The sequence below is a fragment of the Acartia tonsa genome, chromosome 10 (assembly GCF_053477335.1).
Source record: "Acartia tonsa isolate MP-2025a chromosome 10, ASM5347733v1, whole genome shotgun sequence".
Lineage (NCBI taxonomy): Eukaryota > Metazoa > Arthropoda > Copepoda > Calanoida > Acartiidae > Acartia > Acartia tonsa.
Window position 1 is genome coordinate 30,950,404 of NC_137269.1, and position 22,995 is coordinate 30,973,398.

At 32.4% G+C, this 22,995-nt stretch overlaps 3 protein-coding genes across 5 annotated transcripts in view; 1 reads left to right on the forward strand and 2 right to left on the reverse strand.

The window, feature by feature from the left end:
• The window catches only part of LOC145329849 (uncharacterized), a 15,644-nt gene extending 1,540 nt beyond the window's left edge, over positions 1 to 14,104 (reverse strand). The window contains exons 1-6 of the mRNA XM_080174283.1: positions 13,971 to 14,104; positions 12,782 to 12,847; positions 12,363 to 12,500; positions 11,987 to 12,100; positions 11,661 to 11,770; positions 334 to 423 (exon numbers count right to left, since the gene is read on the reverse strand). Coding sequence (XP_080030409.1) covers positions 334 to 423; positions 11,661 to 11,770; positions 11,987 to 12,100; positions 12,363 to 12,500; positions 12,782 to 12,847; positions 13,971 to 13,995 — 543 coding nt within the window. The 5' untranslated portion in view covers positions 13,996 to 14,104. The remainder of the gene's footprint in view (positions 1 to 333; positions 424 to 11,660; positions 11,771 to 11,986; positions 12,101 to 12,362; positions 12,501 to 12,781; positions 12,848 to 13,970) is intronic.
• The window catches only part of RpL4 (ribosomal protein L4), a 234,087-nt gene that overhangs the window by 41,476 nt on the left and 169,616 nt on the right, over positions 1 to 22,995 (forward strand). The window lies entirely within an intron of this gene.
• LOC145330689 (uncharacterized) lies at positions 2,045 to 4,550 on the reverse strand. Its single transcript, XM_080175348.1, has 5 exons — positions 4,372 to 4,550; positions 3,844 to 4,002; positions 3,339 to 3,461; positions 2,962 to 3,103; positions 2,045 to 2,699 (listed from the first exon to the last, which is right to left on the reverse strand). The coding sequence occupies exons 1-5, from the start codon at positions 4,404 to 4,406 to the stop codon at positions 2,415 to 2,417; spliced, it is 744 nt and encodes a 247-aa protein (XP_080031474.1). The 5' UTR covers positions 4,407 to 4,550; the 3' UTR covers positions 2,045 to 2,414.

Genomic DNA, 22,995 nt, shown 5'->3' on the forward strand with positions numbered 1-22,995 from the left:
TTTAAACAGAACAAATAAATAAATAAATAGTATGGTATTAGCAATGGTATTTACACTATGATACAATGGGGTTAGAGAGTTGTTATGTTAGGTTAAGTAAATGTTATTGAATGTTTTCTTTCCATGATCAACTTTTTCAGTGAGTGAATAGAGAGAGATAGAGAGAAAAGAGGAGAGAGAAAGAGAGAGAGAGAGAGAGAGAGAAAAAAGAGAGAAAAAACTTGTTGTAGCTGATTTCAATAAAAAATATGACATAAATTTTTACATAGCAAAGATTTTTACTTGTTTTGTTTTGGCATTTGAATGAAACTTTACATAAAAAGTTTATGGTACCTGGCAACAGAACTCGACAATATCAGTAACAACTCCTGTTGCATCAACACCATGTCCAGCTACATTACCACGACCATCTAGTACTCCATCCTAATAATAATATTTATAGTAACAACTATACTATAGTATCAACACTATATCCAGCTATATTATCATGATTATCTAGTACTCCATCCTAATAATAATATTTATAGTAACAACTATACTATAGTATCAACACTATATCCAGCTATATTATCATGATTATCTAGTACTCCATCCTAATAATAATATTTATAGTAACAACTATACTATAGTATTAACACTATATCCAGCTATATTATCATGATTATCTAGTACTCCATCCTAATAATAATATTTATAGTAACAACTATACTATAGTATCAACACTATATCCAGCTATATTATCATGATTATCTAGTACTCCATCCTAATAATAATATTTATAGTAACAACTATACTATAGTATCAACACTATATCCAGCTATATTACCATGATTATCTAGTACTCCATCCTAATAATAATATTTATAGTAACAACTATACTATAGTATCAACACAATATCTAGCTATATTATCATGATTATCTAGTACTCCATCCTAATAATAATATTTATAGTAACAACTATAGGTAAATTCCTCCTACAACTCTTTTTTTCACTTTTGAAAATTTGAGTACCCCCCCCCCCCCCCCTGGCAATATAACAATATTTTTAGTAAAATATTATTATGTGCGACAGGAATGAGGGGAGTGGAGGGAGGGGGGAGGGAGGGGGGAAGGCAGAGGAGACATGAGTCTCTTCAGTCGCATTAGCAACCGGTAACTCTATCTCGATAGAGTCCCACAAGCTAAGCCTCGCGCGACTAAAGATATTTCGACTATGCAGCATATTTATATAAAATTCTGTTTTGCTAGAAGCTATGCCATTGGCTGAAAAAAAATCGTGTGTGATTGGACTCAGAGCTTTCACCTGCCTTCACATCCAATCAGAGGAGAGGACCAATCACTTCATTTCTGACCAATGAGAGAAGAGTAAACAGATTATGCACCAATACGAGTACAGGGAGAGATAAGAAAATCCACCAATGACACGCAATCAAATAGAGTATAAGTATTGCTATCAGATTAAACTCTTAGCAGTCTATTCACAGAATTCATCAAGACTGGACGTGGCAAAGGAGGAAAGGGAATCGGCAAGAGAGGCGCCAAGTGTCACCATAAAGTGTTGTGTGATAACAGCCTGCCATCACGCCGCCAAGTCCGGTCAATGATTGCGCCTTGAATTCCAGACAATGATGTCCTGTTTAGGACTTAAAATATTTCTATTGAGATTATTTCTTATAAAAGCATTTTAGGATCAGGACAAAGCGCCGCCAAGTACGGTCTATAATTGCGCCGTAAATTCCAGACAATGATGTCCTGTTTAGGACTAAAAATATTTCTTTTGAGATTATTTCTTATATTAGCATTTTAGAATCAGGACAAAGCGCCGCCAAGTACGGTCTATTATTGCGCCGTGAATTCCAGACAATGATGTCCTGTTTAGGACTAAAAATATTTCTTTTGCAATTATTTCTTATTACAGCATTTAGAATCAGGACAAAGCGCCGCCAAGTCCGATCTATGATTTCAACCTTATTAACTAAGTTCTCAGAAATTTTATCATTTTATATCCTGAAAAGGATTTATAGAATATCTCAAAATTGAAAGTTTTTTGGCTCCTAAAGAGGAGCTTTATTAAAATAACAAAAAATACCAAATAATCACAGAAATATCACATAAAAAAAATATTATAGAATACTAAATAAATAGAAAAACAAACAAACTAAGATATAATGAAAAAATAGGGACAAACAGATGGACAATCATTTCTGTATTGATTTATCATATATCTTTCTCTTATTTAAATGAGTAAAGAAAGATATATGATAAAAAAATAATAACAGACACAGAATAGACAGACATTCCTGTAATCATTTATTATATATCTTTCTAAGAAGAAGAAAGATATATGATAAATAATTACAGACATAGATAGACAGTCATTACTATAAAGATAAAGATATACTAATTATACAATTTAAATTCTGTTGGATTTGTTTTTAATGTCAGACACCTCTTGCTTCAGAATGGTTAGCCACGACCTAAACAAGTTTTTGGTGTTTCCTGTGGCTCTAGCCTCCAGGCCTCTGTTTACCCGCCATTGGGCTAGTTCAAGGTAAAGAACTAACCCGATATCCGACTTTTTGTCAGGGCTACGGAAGAACTGCCTCGAAGAATCCCTCTTGATCAGGGCGTGCACACCTTCAACATTGTTGGTGTGCACCCCTGTCTTAGGGTCTTTAAAAAACTTGCTATGATTCACCTAGAAAATAAGAACATAAGAAGCCAGTGTTTTGAAATGATTGTAGTACATTGTCAAACAATACAGATTAAAAAAATGTATTTGATGGTTATTTTGGGTTAGGCTACCTTTGTTGCAAGATCTGTGCATTTCTGAACTATTTTATGTGTATGTTAATATATGGTTGAAAAATGGTCTATCTATCAGATTTATATATATACATCTTAATCTTTATATCTGATCTAATCTATCTATCTATCTATCTATCTATCAATTTAACAACCTTAAAATGTTCCAGTTCTAACTCTTTGGCAATTGCAGGATACGCCTTCCAACAGTCTGTGTAGATACTGGCTCCTGGAGCAGCACGGGAAACAATCATCGGTTTTAAACTTTCAATGGTCCGCTTGTTGTTCTCACAGAATCTGAACATATTAGGCATCTACATTTAATGGTTGGGGGGGGGGGGGGGCGTTGAACGTCAATATTTCAATCAAGTTTAAGATGGAGAAAAAGATAAAGTTAAACAAGAATAGTTTTTATGTAAACTGAGAACTATTAGTCTTTTTAAGCATGACTGGCAGACAGACAAATAATGTTTAGATCAGATCCATTTACATATATTATGAGTCAATCTAAAATAGCAGTTGTTTTTATTACCTGATGTCAACTTCTAAAGACCTTGTTTTCTTCTTGCCATTACTTTCTACAGTTGCGCATTCAACCATGGTAAAACACCATTTCGAACCGTTTCTCCGCATACGTTTACCTCTCTGGTACTTCCTACAATTAAATTTGTAAGTTATTTGAAACCTAAAAAAAGATTTTAGAGCTAACATTTTTCCAATTAAACATAAGCTAACTTAACCTAACCTAGTAGCTAAATATTAATTGACAGCTGATACATAATTTCTTTCTAAACCTAGCTGATGGACATATATTTTGAAAAAAAGAGTAGCTTTGCTATTAAATTCAATCAGATTTTAATCCAATGAAAATTAATTAAATATTTTGATTTATCATAATAAACTGTGTCCATGGCATAATGCAAATAAATCTGCTCAGATTCAGGATTGCAAAGGGTTCGATCCATGGCCCAAACCATGTTATAGCTAAAGACATTAAAAGTTGTTGTTTTTTTTTATAAAAATAAAATATTTTCAACCTTTTTGATGTAACTGTTTCATCTGCCTGAAAATTTGTGAAATTTTTCATGGTTCTTCGTTTATCATTACTGTACTTGCAAACTCGTTCAACATACCTACACAATCGTGTGTAGGTATTTTTGTTGAGATCAACGGAAATTTTTTTGGCCAGTTGATAACTAGACAAATATAAAAATAAATTAGTAAGTCTAAATAGTTATATTATCTGATTTACATTATTATGTAGATACATAGACAGATAGATTCTTGAAAAAAAACAGATACATAACTGCATGTAATGCAATTACCCCTCCCCCCCCCCCTCCAAAGATAATTAGGGTGAGGGTATAATATAAATATTAACGTAGTTTAGGGGTGGATATTTATCCCCCAAGCAAATGATAAAGCTTGGACGTCCTTGAAGTTTGTTTTTTAAAATAAAGCAATTGGCTGTAAATTGTAAGTTAACGACAGTTTGACCTTATCAAAACGTTTAATTTACACCCCCCCCCCTCTTCCTATAGGTGAAAATATAGTTCTAAAGTTACCTAAACCCCTCAACAATTAGAAATAATGTTTTCATTGTTACTGCTGCTGATTTCTTTCGGTTAGGGCCCAAGAAATCAGGATGGCCTCCATCCTTTTTTTCTCCACAGGATGGGCAGAGGAGATATGCTTTATCTATATCATAAAAACAAAATCAAATACTGGGTGAGGGACTAAAAATGTGCCTGGTAGGTGATTGGTTCGAATCTCGGGCTGACACCGTGTAATAACTATAGACGTTAATAATGGTTCCTATTGCTGCTATGTCAGGTGCACAACATAGATAGTAAAATAGAGGGAATGCCTTGGCCAATAAACAGGCACAGCTCACTACCATGCACAGTTAGGAATTCTCATTCAAAGGTCGTGCAATTAATGGGTTGGTTGTCTGAATCCTGCCCTTAAAAACATACATACTTATGGAAAGAATAATACATAGTTAGAGCAAGGAAAGACGGATTTATATATTTATTCATTTTTAATAAATAGTAATCTCATAAAGAATTTATTGGATGCTTTAGGAAAAGCCATTATTATATTTTTATTATTATGTAAAACTAAACAAAAAAAATTTGTCACTTTAACTCTGTTGCCTGGGAGAGGCAAAGGGGGGAGCGTCTATTGCATTGTCAGGGGGGATGGGCACAAATTTAACTCTTCTATTGGCTGAATGTCATGCACAACGTGATTCGTCAAAAAATCTGACTTTAAATGACTGGCAGAGAAAAGGGAGGAAAGTTAAGTCAAGGGAAAGGCAAAGGAAGCCATAAATAATTATATTTTATATAAAATAAAAAAATAAAATATTGAATAATCTCAATTGGTTTTTTTTGTTGCTCTAAAAAGAGCATTTTTTATCTCCTCCAGTTAACACCTGAAAACAAATTTATTTAAACAAAAAAAAATAATTTTTATTTTAGAATTCTCATTTGATATTTTTTTGGACTCTAAAAAGAGCCTTTAGCTCTAAAAAGAGCATTTTTTATCTCCTCCTGTAAACACCTGAAAACAAATTTATTTAAACACAAAAATTAATTATTTATTTTAGAATTCTCAAATGATATATTTATTGACTCTAAAAAGAGCCTTCATATATTGCCAGATGTAAATATCTTTAGAAATATTTACATCTGAAGGTTTGATTTCCTGACATAGCAGCAATTTTCATCTTTTTGGCAATTTTCCTTCTCTCCTTTGCCCGTCGTTTTTGTGACTTTACATCACCTTTGTTCCTCTTAGAACTTGTGGACACTGGTGTTGTGGAATGTTTTTGGTGGAACCAATACCCTCCAAGGTTGTTTTCTTTCTGGAATTTGGTACTGGTCCACCCATGGTACTCTCCAGTTTGTCCAGACTCTTTGCCTTTGTGACCATGTTCACCACCCTCCTGGCCATTCACACCACCAAGACTACCAGCATCCTTGCCCTGGATACCAAACTGCTGGCCTTCTATACCATGTTCTTTGCCCTTCTCTCCATGATGTTTGCCTTGGATCCCATACTCTCCACCAGTCGCCTCTTCTCCTTTACTTTCACCTTTGCTCTCTGACATCTTGAACTTGACTAATGAACAATATGAGTTCATTTTTATATTTATACTCTTTTGATTTTCTGCCTCCCCCTTTTATTTCCCTTTAAACTCAACCCCCCCCTACTATTACTCTTGCCTTTGTTATCCCCCCATTTGAGTTTGTAATTTCCTCTGTTTGCTCTATTTACAAGTGATTTGATTGGTTAAAAAAACGTCACAAAATATAAGCTTTAATTTAAACACGCATCGTGATTGGTGAGAGTATTACTGATCCTATTCAAACTGCGCCCCCCCCCCCCACTCCCCTTTTACACTAATAGACTAGCATAAGAAGTCTGCCGGAAGCAAAGGAGAAAAAGTTAAGGGACAAGGCAAGACTTTCCTCCGGCAGCGTTTCCAGACTGTCGGGGGGGGGGGGGGGGGGGGGGGGGTACTCAAATTTTCAAATTGATAAAAATTTTTGTAACAGGAAAACGCCCAACTATACTATAGTATCAACAATATATCCAGCTATATTATCATGATTATCTATTACTCCATCCTAATAATAATATCTATAGTAACAACTATACTATAGTATCAACACTATATCCAGCTATATTATCATGATTATCTAGTACTCCATCCTAATAATAATATTTATAGTAACAACTATACTATAGTATCAACACTATATCCAGCTATATTATCATGATTATCTAGTACTCCATCCTAATAATAATATTTATAGTAACAACTATACTATAGTATCAACACTATATCCAGCTATATTATCATGATTATCTAGTACTCCATCCTAATAATAATATCTATAGTAACAACTATAATATAGTATCAACACTATATCCAGCTATATTATCATGATTATCTAGTACTCCATCCTAATAATGATATTTATAGTAACAACTATACTTTAGTATCAACACTATATCCAGCTATATTATCACGATTATCTAGTACTCCATCCTAATAATAATATTTATAGAAACAACTATACTATAGTATCAACACTACCCCGTCCCGGATTTGAAAAATTTTGTTAAAATTTTTGCCCCCAGCCAAAAAATGGTTGATTTATGCATAAAAATGACCCATGCAAAATATTTTTTCTGTAATGCAAAAATTGCGACGGTACAAGCACTGCAAAGTTTTTAAAATCTGCAAAAAACCCTGTTTTTATGGCTTTTTGGGGGCTTTTGTACCATCCCAATTTTAAAGATTTTTACAAAATTTCAATTCAAGTGTGTTGATATATACCTGAAATTTAACAAATAAAAAATGGGGGCAGTCTCAATTATAACATATGAAGGTGTAGCAAGTAATCTTCTAAATACAAAATTGTCAAATTGCATACATATATGATAGGATTGGGCCGGATACTTTTTTGGACGGATACGGTATATATGGCTGATTTATAATGCTGAATATCAGGCAAATATATGTTATTTGGGCGGATATCCAGTTATTCGACCGGATATCCGGTTATTTGGCCGGATATCCGGTTATCCGGTCAGATATCCGGTTATTCGGCCGATGTTCTTTTATTCGGCCAGATATCCGGTAATTTGCCATATAACGATTATCTGTCATTAGAAATCAACCGGATATCCGGTATCCAGCCAAAAAAGTATCGGCCCAACCCTATTATATATGTATGCAATTGTTTCTTCTTTACAGTAAAGTTTCTGATAGATCCAGGGAATGTTTCAGTTATTACCACTTAAATAAAATTAGAGGATCGACCCTTCTCTTAGGTGCCCAAGAGTCCTCTAGGAGCGTTACCGCTAGAAAGTACTATAGAGAAGCTCTTCTTGTGAAAATTAGATAATTTTTAACATTATCTTTTTATGTGTCATTATTCATTGTTTATCTCTGTTAATTTTGTATTAACTTAATGGAAAGAACTGTCTTAGCTTATAAAAGATGTTTGGTGCTTTCCCTCAAAGTGTCTTTTGATCCCTAACAACCCCTCCCTCCTTATATTAACTTGCAAGGGTCCCTGGTACCCAATATAAACTATCCTAACCTGACCTTATATAATTAAGAAACAAACTAGAAAGTATCCCTTCCTTTTTTCAAGGTCGGGAGATGGGGGGGGGGGGGGGTATGTGCTTTACTTGGCACTTGGGAAACTGGCAATAATTTACATTAAACTTACGTCTTCAATATATCAAAAACGAAAGCTATAAAGCAAAAGTACCGATTGCAGAGTTGCTTCACTTTCTAAACCCTTATTGTTACAGAAATCATCAACCAAAGTTTTCAATCAAAAAATTTCAACTTGCTTAGATTAAATAAAAGAGCTAACCTTTACGGAGTTCGTTCATACTCATATTATATAAAAGATTTGCATTTAATAAATATCAGAAATAGATGGGACAAAATATGCCGTTTAATACACTAGTCCCAAAAGTTTGAAAATAACCTTTTCTTATTCGTTGACTTAATAACTTTGGGGACTTTCAATAAATTTTGATGGTTTATTAATTTGCGTGTTCAATCGTTTCTACCACTAATTTTAATCTACAGAAGGGTTAATTTTGTGTTTTATTAATGGTGATGTACATCAATTCATTAGCCATAGTCTTATCCCTTAGATCCTTCAGTAACATGTTATTTCTTGTTATGTAATAAAAATGAAAGTGTTCAAGTTATTATACGACTTTGGGTACAGGGATCTAGAGGGATAAGACAATGGCTGATAAATTTATTTGTATATCCCATGATGATACACAATCTGACCCTTGTTTGTTGATTACATAGTGGTTGAAACGTTTGATCACTAAACCTAATGAACCAACCAATTAAAATTCAATAAAAGTCTCCAAAGTTGTTGAGCCAAGAAATAAAAAAATTTATTATAAACCCTCCGGGACTAGTGCTCAATGTCCCCTCCCTCCCTAGTTATTATTAGACTTGTGATACACTCTTGTATAGTTCAGGGAGGGAGGGGACATTGAGCTGTTTATTAAATTAGTCCCCAAAGTGTTATAACGGTGTTTTCTTACATTTGGGTTAAAAGATTGGGGAAATTCAATAAATTTTATTTGGTTGATTAATTAAGTTAAGTGTTTAAAAGTTTCAACTTCTAGTTTTAATCTACAGAAGGGATAATTTTTTGTATCATTATTGGGGATGTACATCAATTTATTAGACATTGTCTTATCCCTTTAGATTATTGAATAACTTTGGGTACAGGGATCTAGATAGAGAAGACAATGGCTGATAAATGGACGTGTATACCCCATGATTATACACAAACTTACCCTTTCTGTTGATTACAATAGGTGGTTGGAACGTCTTATTAAACTAATTAAAATTTCAAACAGTCTAAAAGGTTGTTGAGCAAACAAATGAAAAAGTTTTTAAAACGTCGGGGACTAGTGTAATTAACAGCCCATTGTGCTCTGCCTACCTAGTTATTATGAGACTTTTGGTACACTCTGGTATAATTCAGAGAGGGAGGGGAAATTGGACTGTTTATTTAATTCACTTATCCCCAAAGTTTTATAGTTGTTTTTCTAATTCATTAGGTTGGCAACTTTTGAGAATTTTATTGAATTTTGATTGGTTGGTTTATTAAGTTAAGTTTATAAACGTTTCAACCACTAAGTTTAATCTACAGAAGGGATAGTTTTGTGTATCAAACAAATTTCATACTTATATAATAGAGGTAGGCTGGATACTTTTTTGGCGGGATACTTTTTTGGCCGGATACCGGATATCCGGCCGAATAACCAGATATCCGGCCAAATTACTGGATATTTGCTAGATATCTGGCCAGATGCCAGATATCCGGCATTATAAATCAGCCAGATATCCAATATCTGTCCAAAAAAGTATCCGGCCCAACCCTATTATATATGTATGCAATTTGACAATTTTGTATTTGGAAGATTACTTGCTACACCTTCATATGTTATAATTGAGACTGCCCCCATTTTTTTGGTTAAATTTCAGGTATATATCAACACACTTGAATTGAAATTTTGTAAAAATCTTTAAAATTGGGATGGTACAAAAGCCCCCAAAAAGCCATAAAAACAGGGTTTTTTGCAGATTTTAAAAACTTTGCAGTGCTTGTACCGTCGCAATTTTTGCATTACAGAAAAAATATTTTGCATGGGTCATTTTTATGCATAAATCAACCATTTTTTGGCTGGGGGCAAAAATTTTAACAAAATTTTTCAAATCCGGGACGGGGTAATCAACACTATATCCAGCTATATTATCACGATTATCTAGTACTCCATCCTAATAATAATATCTATAGTAACAACTATACTATAGTATCAACACTATATCCAGCTATATTATCATGATTATCTAGTACTCCATCCTAATAATAATATTTATAGTAACAACTATACTATAGTATCAACACTATATCCAGCTATATTATCATGATTATCTAGTACTCCATCCTAATAATAATATCTATAGTAACAACTATACTATAGTATCAACACTATATCCAGCTATATTATCATGATTATCTAGTACTCCATCCTAATAATAATATTTATAGTAACAACTATACTATAGTATCAACACTATATCCAGCTATATTATCATGATTATCTAGTACTCCATCCTAATAATAATATTCATAGTAACAACTATACTATAGTATCAACACTATATCCAGCTATATTATCATGATTATCTAAAACTCCATCCTAATAATAATATCTATAGTAACAACTATACTATAGTATCAACACTATATCCAGCTATATTATCATGATTATCTAGTACTCCATCCTAATAATAATATCTATAGTAACAACTATACTATAGTATCAACACTATATCCAGCTATATTATCATGATTATCTAGTACTCCATCCTAATAATAATATCTATAGTAACAACTATACTATAGTATCAACACTATATCCAGCTATATTATCATGATTATCTAGTACTCCATCCTAATAATAATATTTATAGTAACAACTATACTATAGTATCAACACTATATCCAGCTATATTATCATGATTATCTAGTACTCCATCCTAATAATAATATCTATAGTAACAACTATACTATAGTATCAACACTATATCCAGCTATATTATCATGATTATCTAGTACTCCATCCTAATAATAATATCTATAGTAACAACTATACTATAGTATCAACACTATATCCAGCTATATTATCATGATTATCTAGTACTCCATCCTAATAATAATATCTATAGTAACAACTATACTATAGTATCAACACTATATCCAGCTATATAATCACGATTATCTAGTACTCCATCCTAATAATAATATTTATAGAAACAACTATACTATAGTATCAACACTATATCCAGCTATATTATCATGATTATCTAGTACTCCATCCTAATAATAATATTTATAGTAACAACTATACTATAGTATCAACACTATATCCAGCTATATTATCATGATTATCTAGTACTCCATCCTAATAATGATATTTATAGTAACAACTATACTATAGTATCAACAATATATCCAGCTATATTATCACGATTATCTAGTACTCCATCCTAATAATAATATCTATAGTAACAACTATACTATAGTATCAACACTATATCCAGCTATATTATCATGATTATCTAGTACTCCATCCTAATAATAATATTTATAGTAACAACTATACTATAGTATCAACACTATATCCAGCTATATTATCACAACCATCTAGTACTCCATCCTAATAATAATATTTATTACTAAGTCCAGTTATTATACAACTAAGTACAAAACTGGTGTACCTGTCCCCTGATCTGAATGCCCATTTTGTTGCACCTATTTCTTCCCAGAAGCCATCCAACTGGAACTATATAATTTTTGCCTGGTGTCTTCACACGGAAACTTATATAGCCTAAACAGAATAAAATTCTTAGAATGTTATGTTCTAATTACCCCCCTCTAAACCAAAAAAATGTATTAATTTTCTGTTTTTATAATATAGTTAAAGGGCTGTAGGAGCGTAGCCGCTAGTTTGCCACCGTTTGCAGAAAATGTTATTGACAGATTGACGGAATAACGGCCCTATTTATAGGATAGCTTTGCTTTTATACAAAATTGGTGTTCCTACCTTCAATATGGCTCATAGATTTGCTAGCTGAAATCCCAAAGCTAAAAACATCACCAACCCATTTGCCAAAATTTCCTCCCTTGTGCAGCCTCCAGATTTGGGCAGACACACCTCCTAAACAAAATACAAGGATGACAAACGGATGGACATTTTACAGTTATCAAATGATTGCTCATTTGTCAGGGGAATATTCACATGTAATTTCAGAAGCCTCTAATGACAGGCAAAAAGATTACATGTGTAATATTCTTTTTTTTTCAACAATGCATAAAGGACGGTCAGACAACCCACAACCTTACCCGTGAAATACTCTCTTCGCCTTATCATTTCAGTGATCGAAGGCACTTTGAGAGAAAGCATCAAAAAATAACTTTACCAGGAGGCAACTGATACAAATCTGGGTCCTCCTTGCTCTGCTGGAAGGCCTTGACCACTCCAGTTTGTGGCCACCCAGTGTTGTAGCCTGAGGTTATGTACTCCAGAGTAAACTGACTTTGGTTCTCAATTATGATCCCTGTAAAAAAAAATTAACTTTTGGCAAGATTTTTTGTTTTCACTTTTTAATTTAAGGTGATACTCAACTTACAATTCAAGTTTCTTTTTTAAGTGATTTTTTAGGGGCTATTTTTCCAGGGGAGATTTCTCTTGGGAGGATGGAATTACTCTCCTCCAAAATAGTCATAAACCTTCCCAACGTCTATAAGTAGCTACATTATATAGGAGAACAATATCGGTATATGGGTTTAGTGAGATTTTAGCAACAGACACACAAAATACAGATTGCGGATTACTTACCATTACACACACTCAAATCATTTTGTTTGATCCAATTTTCTATCCAATCCTTAGCTTTCTCCAAAGCTTTAAAAAAATTAGTTTCATTATAATTCTACAAAATAGCTTGAATATACATATATATTACTGAAATAATATCCTTAACACTTAAAGGAAGTCTGCAAGAAATACAATGCTTAAAATGCTGAAAGACTGCCACAAGAAAACCCTATACCCCAAATTTAAAGCCTTCAGCAAAAAAAGTTCTAGGCATTTCATAATGACATTTTATGTACAATGGAAGATTTTCTTTGCTCATAATAGAAATTACAATATTAAATTACGTCACCTAGACACAAAATCATAACCTTATTTTCGTCAGAAACTTAGGTTGTCGGTAACTGATTACATTTTTACAACAAAAACACAACATTTAATAGTCAAATTCTCTGTAGAACGCAAGTTAAACTTAATTATTTTTAATGATTTTGACTATGAAAATGGGTATTTTTATTTTAAAAATATAATTAGTTACTGGTAACCTAAATATATGACAAAAACAAGGATGACAACATCCATAAAAGCGAAGCTTTGAAACTGTATGACAGACGAATATTAACTTTTATAGAGTGACAGACCTAAATTACAAAATATAAAAGTTTTGACAAAATGATATGTATATTTGTTGCAAAACTTCTTAAATACGGAATTCTGTTTTAGGACATACTGACATTTTTAGGACTTGATTATAGAGATGCTTCGCTCAAAATATTGTACCTTATTGTATTAGGAATCAGTACTCCAAAAATCACTATGCAAAGTTTGAAATCGATAGGACAATTCTAACATGCTTAAATTAACGAAAAAAGCTATCTGTCACGGACGGACAGACTGACCGACCCTAAGTATAGAAAAGCTTCGCTTTTAATAAGCTTATAGTTTTGTTTCTAGGCTACTTAGTTTAATTTCAAAATTTCTAACATGGGCCATGAATTTTCATTGTATATAAAATGTCATTTTAAAATGCCTACAACTTTTTTGTTATTAAAGCTGAAGGCTTCAAATTTGGGGTATTGTGTCTACTTGTGGCAGTCTTTCAGCAGTTAGATCGATGGATTTTTTGAGGCTCTCTTTAAAAATAAATATTTCACATATTTTAGTAAAAAAGCATAAAAAACTAAAAACTTTAAATTTCAAATTTTTAGGTTACCCTTTTCGCCAGTGAAACATTCCATTTCTGAAAAAAAACATAAGTATAATTCTTGAAGGTGCAATTTAAGTTAATTTCTGTAACAAGATCCATCCATAATGTTCATAAATCACGCAACAATAACTAGGTTTATATTTATCTTTAAATTATAAATATGAATGTAAAATATAAACATAAAATGATTCACGTTAACTTAACTTTATTTTTAACTTTATTCTTAAATGCGCACATTTCTCTAAATATTGAAATATTGTGTTAGAACTAGAAAACGACCAATAAAAGCAGACTGAAGTCTAAACAAACTAGAGTAGGTATGGTAAATAAACTAGCTTTTTTGTTTATAAAACGAATAATCTCATTTTTATTCTATAATTTACTTTTTCTGTCTGTCCGTCCGTCAGTCTTTAACGCTATAGGGGAAATATTGTTTTCTTGGCAACTATTCGAGGTATACAGCTAAAAATTTTAGCAAAGATTCCCTATACCATTGAGCATCCAGTATATATTTTACCTATCGTATTGCTGTCCGACACACTAAAATATGATTTTAAAAACTTATGAGAAAGTTTTTGTGAATTTTGAATATGATTTTATTCTTGATAAATAAAAACTTAACAGATTCTCTTTAATTACTTTGTCCATAATTCCATCGATTTTTTTGTGCTTGGCTACTTATGTAATCCTTGAAGATTTTTCAGATCATCTTAGATAACTAAATAAAAATGTCCTAGGATTTTATTTTTTCGTTTAAAGGGGGTGGTGATTTTACTTTTTTGTTAATGACAATAAGAATTAATAACATGATTTTTCCCATGATTTCCTAGGTTTTTACATATTAGGTAAATTTTGGCCATTTTGCATCCAAAATGTGCGATTTTACCCCCCCCCCCCAAAAAAAAAAAAAAAAAAAATTTGACATGGGTGGGGGGAGGGCAAATTTTCTTCTATTCATTATTTTTGTTAATATGCTTTTTTTGTTACCTTTCGACCCCCCCCCCCCTCCCTAGCTAATTCAAAAAGGCGGGAGAAGGGAGGGGAGTTGGTAAGCCAAAAAAAAACAAGTACCCCCTCCACCCTTAAAACGCCATTATTCAAAAATCTACATAAAGAATAAAAATCATCCCCCAAAGCAAAGTGCAAAGTTGGACACAAAGTGCAACACAGCCAACAAAAATTTAAATCCTTTGTACGGCCATATATATCCCTGGCATTTTTCATACTGAAAGATGGATATATAAAAATACAATATGGTTGATTTACCTAACTCAACTATCATAAAACTAAGGAGATAAAGGGAGAGATAGGGATAAGGGGAAGGGCTGAAGGAGAGAGCCTTTTTATGACCCTTCTTAGGTCTAACAAATTTACCGACTAGAATAATATCAAAATGTAGTAGCGAAATATGTAATATTATCTTAGTCATTTTAGTTTATGGCACGTTTTTCATTTTGATTGAACCTAATAAATATTTACCTTTGTGTTATATTGTGTCATATAATTATATTTTTTCGTATTTTTAATCTTGGCCTATTGTAAGATATTCTTTCTCGTTTATTTTTTTTATTTCGTGACATTTTTTTTAAGTTCTTGTGATGAACTTTTTTTTTGAAATAAAACAATTTTATTGACCAATTTTGCTGCGTATAACTATAACTCAACAAGATTATAAAAGAAGTCAGTAACTATAGAGTAACTTTTTTCAATGATTCATTACGCAAATAAAAATTGTCACTAGGCAGAAAGTTTAGATCTTGTAACATAACAATGACAATAATACGCAATATGGCTTTGTCCACTAGGTGCGATATTTTTGGAGAAAAATTGTAAGGAAAATTTCGTTCTTTGCTAAAACTGTTGGCATTCTCTTTCTGTTTGCAATTTTAATGGTTTATGTTGACTAGATGGATTTAGTTAAAATTAGTCATAACTCACTTATAATAAACATACATAACATATTTATTACCTTGTTGTCCAAGGAATCATTGTTCCAAATATCAGATCAATAGGATAATTAAACTTATAATACAAAAAAAATTGCTGTTAGATATCAGGATGTTTAAAATGGACGTGTGAAATTTCTGGTAACGATTAAAGAGTTGCTACGCTTTCAATTTTGTGCCAAATATTTTCAGGAATCATCGTGCAAAGTTTGAAATTCTCATCTATAGAAAAGCTATCTGATACTTACGGACGGACGTACGGTGCGACCCTAATTACCATGGCTTGTAGAGAAGATTAGCTTTTAGAATAAACAAGGATGGCAACATACATAAAAGCGAAGCACTGGAATGGTAGGACAAACGGACATTAACACTTGTATAGTGTCAGAACTGAATAATCATAATATAAATGTATAAGAGTCAAAGCAAAATTGTAAGTAAATTTGTTGAAAAACTGCATGATTCAGGATAATATTTATGGACATACTTACATTTTTAGGACTTGATTATAGAGTTGCTTCACTGATTACATTATACTTTGTTGTCCCAGGAATCAATATACCAAAAATCAGATCAATCGGATGATTAAATCACATAAAAATTTGTTGTTAAAAAAAGTTAAAAAATCAACATGTTTAAAATGGACGTACGGACATTTTGGTGATGATTATAGAGTTGCTACGCTTTCTAAATCGTACCTAACTATTAAAGGAATCACCATGCAAAATTTGAAATCGATAGGACAATTCTAACATGCCTAAATTAACGGGAAAAGCTATCCGTTACGGACGTACGGACCTACGGACGGACCGACCCTAATTATAGAAAGCTTCGCTTTTAACAAGACATTTGTAGGGTGTGTATGTATTTACGCTTCAGAGTTGACATAAAATTGCCTAGTAATACAAGGACGTCCAAGATTTGTATTTTACTTATTTAATTTTATTTTTTGGAGGGAGAAAGTTAGACTGCAATGTTTCCCCTACTAACAAAAAACGTTAATAATGTCAATTCCAAGGGTAAAGAAGCCGCAGCCAAGTACTAATGTAGAGAGATTTTTAGTAGCGAAGCTACTCTATAATTTGAAATGTCCGTCTGTCCGTATGTCTTAGTTTGGGGGAAACGTGATTTTCTCGGCTCTTATAAAAGATAAAAGGCTAAAATGTTTTGACAACATTCCCATTATTAATGAGCCCAATTAACTATAAAAAAAAATGGCGGTCGGACCCAGTCATATCGTTAGTTTCAAAAACTAATTTACGGCTTCAAAATATTAAAATTGGTGCCAAATATTGCTAAATTCCCTAATTTTCATACTGGGGGTTAAACGTGTGAAAGAAAGGGGTTAAATAGGTATTTGATAAATATTGAAATAGCTATACATTTTCATACGGCCAGGATATCGTTGTAAATCACTAATTATCCCTTTCAAAAACTTAGCTAGACCGTTTAATTTTATTGGGCAATTTGAGTTTTTTTAAAAATATTGGATTTCTCAAATAAATTAGCATGTTCATATGATCACGGAACCTTCGCATATTACAAAAAAAATTTTCTAGCTAAAGTTTTTTTTTGTTGAAATGTACATGAAAAAATTTAAATAGATATAAAATTTGTATAATAGATAAGATTTTTAACACTGAAAGGTTTTTTTACTTAATATGCACGTCATTATAAAGTATAAACATTGTTTACTGAAGCAAAATGTTGTCCAGATTAAATAGTGATTGTCAAAGAACCACTTTATCTTGTTTGACTTGTAATTTTACAGTTCGTATTTGTAAAGTAGCGGCACTGCAGAAAAAAAATTTATCTTCAGTTAAAATTTCCCTCCTTTTTATGAGGTTCTTATGATAATACTCCACTGTAACTTAAGAAGGGGTCATCTTAAACGGGTCAACATATGGGAGAGGGAGAGGATTAAGAATAAAATGAGAGATAAAAAACAAGGATGATAACTTCCTTAAAAGCAAAATAGTAGTACAAACAAACATTAACACTTGTATTTTGTCTGTTGTTATAACTGAATAATCAGAATATAAATGTTTAAGTAAAAACAAAATTATAAGTGAATATTTGGAGTTGCTATGCTTTCTAAATTGTACAATAGAAAAATACTAACATGCCTAAATTCTAAAAAATCTATCAGTTCCAGATGTACAGACGGACGGACGTGCAACCAACCCCAATTATAGAAAAGAAAATTATGATAAGAGATATCAGTAAAGGACGGAGCGGCCTTGATTATAGAAAAGCTTCGCTTTTAAAAATTGGTCCTTAGAAACACATTCTTACAAACTAACATTGTCTCACAAAAAAGTTAATTTTTAAAAGCGAAGCTTTTCTATAATTAGGGTCGGTCCGTCCATACGTCCGTCCGTCACTCCGTACGTCCGTCCGTAACAGATAGCTTTTTTCGTTAATTTAGGCATGTTAGAACTGTCCTATCGATTTCAAACTTTGCATAGTGATTCCTGCAGTAATTAGGTAAGATTTAGAAAGCGTAGCAACTCTATAATCAATTTTACATCGACTCTTATACATTTATAATCTGATTATTCAATTTTGACACTATACAAGTGTTAATGTCCGTTTGTCCTACCAGTTCAGCGCTTCGCTTTTATGGATGTTGTCATCCTTGTTGTTTCTATATATGCTCATATTTAAACTTCCTATTGTATAGGATTATGGGGGGTGGGGTGTGTTCACATGGTTTTTTAACCCCCCCCCCCCCCCTCCCATATTCAATTGAATATGATTTACTTTACAAGGCATAGGAAAAAAACAAGCCGTTCTTATTTTCTCTGCTCCCTTCCTGAACTACAAATGAATTCTTAAGAGCAACTTTTTTTATGGGGGGGGGGGGGAGGGAGATTAGAATATAGAATTAGTTTTTTTCTTCGGCACCTCGGGGCCAAAAAAACTGGTTTTAATCTTATAATTGTACATTCTATATCCGCGGAAAGCCGTTTATAATACAATGAAAGAAATAACTATTATTGTCCATGTTTTACCTTTTACCTTTATTTTGGCAGAAAATAGTAGTAAATCATATTCAATTGGATATGGGGGGGGGGGGCAACTCTGTTTAACTTTAGCCAAATAAAGGAAATCAGAGGGTTTATCAACAAGGATGACAACATCCATAAAAGCGAATCAGTAGTACAAACAAACAGTAACACTTGTAGATTGTCAGAACTGAATAATCAGAATAAAGTATAAACAGAATTATAAGTTAATATTATAAAGTTGTTCCACTTTCTTAATCTATCAGTTCTAGATGTACAGATGGACGGATGTGAAACCAACCCCAATTATAGAAAAGCTTTGTTTTTAACAGCAGTAGATATAATTAACACCCCTTCCCATAAATCTTTACAATAGGAACTTGATGTTTAAATATGAGCAGTTTTAAAAGTTAAAAGAAACAAAATTTAACTTTCACTTTTAATTAAGAAGCTTTATTGTTCATTGGTTCAGCGGTTAGTGAGATCCTTAGTTAGAGCATGACCTGGACCTTTCTAGGGAATAGGTAGAAAGCAATCAATTACAAATCTGCAAAATTAATCTTTTTTTTTAAATAGAATCTGTTTGTTTTGTATTGATTCTCTGCTTGTAAAACTTATATAATAAGCTTTTTTTTAAAGCGAAGCTTTCTATGATTAGGATCGTTCCGTCCGTTCAGAACAAATAGCTATTTTTTGTTAGCTAAAATTCAAATTGGATAGGGAAATGGGCGGAGATATGTTATATATAGAATCTGTACTTATACTTTTGTCTTTCCAACCCCTTCAGTATTCTCATGCAATAATTTTTGTATGCCTTAAAACAGCTATTTTTTTTAGAAAAATAAAATATCATTTTGTATGTAATAAAATAGTAATAAAATGTTTAAAATAGTTGTACGGACATTCTGGTAATGATTATAGAGTTGTTACGCTTTCTAAATTTTAATTTTAATTTGAGCATTTATAAAAGTTATAAAAACAGAATGACAACATCCATGAAAGGGAAGCTCTGAAATAGTAGGACAAACAAACATTAACACCTGTAGAGTGTCAGAACTGAATAACATTATACATTGTTGTTCTAGGAATCTGTATTCCAAAAATCATATCATTCAGATAATTATAATGCATAAAAATTTGATGTTGAAAAACTTGAAAATCAACATGTTTGAAATGGACATACGACCATTCTGATAACGAAAAGAGCTAACTGTCCTTAACAGTGCAGTGGTCCTTTTTTGGGATAGTATCGACTTTAAAATGGATTTATAATTACTTAGACATTACATCAGATTTTCCTGTTCTATTCAAAAGTGAACTATTCGGCGGGCTAAAATTTATATCTCCCCCATTCCTCTTCTTTACCCCTTCCCTTCCATCCCGACCAACAAATGTGAGGGGATATTGCAACCTAAATTTTTCTCTTCTTGTAGTCGATATAAACCAATAAAATTGCATGTTGACAAGGATATTGATCAGAGATCTAAATTGATAAGACAATGGCCGATAAATTGATGTACATCGCTAATATTAATACACAAATTTACCCTTTTTTTTACTACTATAGTGGTTGAAACGTTGGACACCCAACTTAATGAACAAACCAATCAAAATTCAAAACTTAATAAAAGTCCCCAAATTTGTAAAGCCAACGAATATATGATTAGTGAGATGAACAGCCCATTGTCCCCTCCCTCCCTGGATATTGATAGAGCTATATTATAAAATACTTATGTTGCATGTTTCAGTTGTTTACTCAGCTGGGCCCAGGAAGGGAACTTTGATGATAAACAAAAATACCCCTCATTAGATTACAATTTAAGTTTAAAATGTCTGGACACTTAACTTTATTGTGTTTTAAATTGTCACATAATCTTTAAGCAACGATCACAGAGTTGATAAATACATTTTATACCCAAAGTTTTTAAGCTAATATAATTTACAGTCCAATGTCCACCCCCTCCGTGACTCTGCTAGTTCAATAAGCTTAGTACTCAGATTTCATACATTTTCAACCCCCCCCCCCCCCCCCCCCATAAAATAGGGTTAAAATCATATCGATCCAAAGAAACAATAAGTTATAAAGACATCCTGTTACTTTTTTTTACAAGAAATACTGGTTAACTTCAAGCGTAGTTTGTAGTATATTTAGAATTGAAAACAAAACCATATGTTAAAAATAACCTCCCATTAAAAAAATATTTACCCTCCCCCCCCCCCAAAAAAAAAAAAATAAGCTTGGATGCCCCTGGTACATCCCCAGTAATGATAAACAAAATTACCCCATATGTAGATTAAGATTATTGGTTGAAAAGTGTGGACACTGATAGTCTTAAACCAACCAATGAAAATACAATAAAATTACCCAAAGTTTTGCGCCAACCAATAAAATAAAGTAATTTTAAAACTTTGGGTACCAATTTAATTTACAGTCTAATACACCCTCCTCCCTGGGGACAGTAAAGAATTTCTGTTATGATCTTTATGTAAGAATGTTAAAAAATATTGAGAGGGTTTTACCTATTAGAAGCTAACCTGTAAAGTTCAGCTAGATCAAAACAGACGCACACATTCAACGGCAAAATTTGTGCTGTGTTGTTAATTTTTTTTTTTTTGGGTCAGTAGCTTAAAAATATCTGAACTAGTATCCTATTATATGTATACTAGCAGCTACGCCCCTAGCATCTAGAGGCTCTTTATTCGAAGGGGCAAAAAAAGAACTAAAGAATAGCTTAAAACCATCGTAAACCTTAAATATGAAAATATAACAGCATAAAACCATCACAAAAATTATGTGAAGCTTACCTAGAATAGAGAACCCAATCTGTTTAGCAGTTATTGAAATCTAAAGCTTAAGACAAAAAACTCCAACTTCTTTATATAATAGGATGTTATTTTTTTCTAAATACTTATACTCTTTTTATATTTATTTAAGTCTCGTTGTAAGTAAAAGATCCCTCCCCTCCCCCTATTATGATGTATGATATATGATGAATGATCATCGGTCAACTTTTGCTAAAAGAGTTGGGGGGGGGGGGGGGGGGAGTTCAATATAGGTCAAGTGAAAGTTAAATCCTAAAGGGTATTATTTTCTTCCATCCAAAGTTGTAAGTCAAATATAAATATGAAGGGGGGGGGGGGGTGAGGAATATTTTTAAGGTTTAATTATATCAACAAGGATCACAACATCCATAAAAGCGAAATGGTAGTAGTAAAGAGGAGGGAGGGGACTCGAGTATTATTATTATAAAGTCTCCTGTATTTATTTAAATGTATGATTTATGGGGATTAACCCTCGGAATATGGGGGGGGGGGGGGGGTGGTGGTAAGTAACTGGTAACATGATATTACGGTCAGCCAAGGTGTTCGTACAGAAATGTTGTAAGAATTATTCTTTAGAAAATTCAAGCTATATTTTAAATTTGAGAACTTAAGTAACTGATATAGATATTATATTAATTATTATAAAAAAAAATTTTGTTTGGTATATTAGATAAATAAATAGCTATTTCTGATCATTGATACATCAAAGTCAAGCAATATTTTGAAAAATTAAGTATCACATATAGATATTATAAAAAAACCTTTGGTTGGTATATTAGCTACTTCTGAATCTGATGCATCATTGTAACCCCCCCCCCCCCCCCCCCCACGCCAGAATTCATTAACAATATATATGCACCTGTTTCTCTACTTTGTGTGTGACTCACGTATAAGATATTTTAAGAAATATGATTGGGGGGGGGGGGGGGTTACATAACATTTTTAAAAAATAATACATAATTAATAAATCTACAAAATCCTATTTCTTTATTTGAACTGACAAACACAACAGAACATAAAGTAACTGGAAAAGTCAAAAGATAAATTAGCAATAACAACTTTGGAGACTTTTTTTCTTTAATTGTGATTGGTTGGTTTATTAAGCATGAAATGCTGCCAAAATGGAAATAAAAAAACAAGCGAAATTAGCAATAAGAACTAAGATTAACTATCTTGATAATCTGGCTACGAGATTGCGTGATGCTATAAAAAAAATCTATTCACCAAACCTCTATTATTCCAAGTCATAAAATT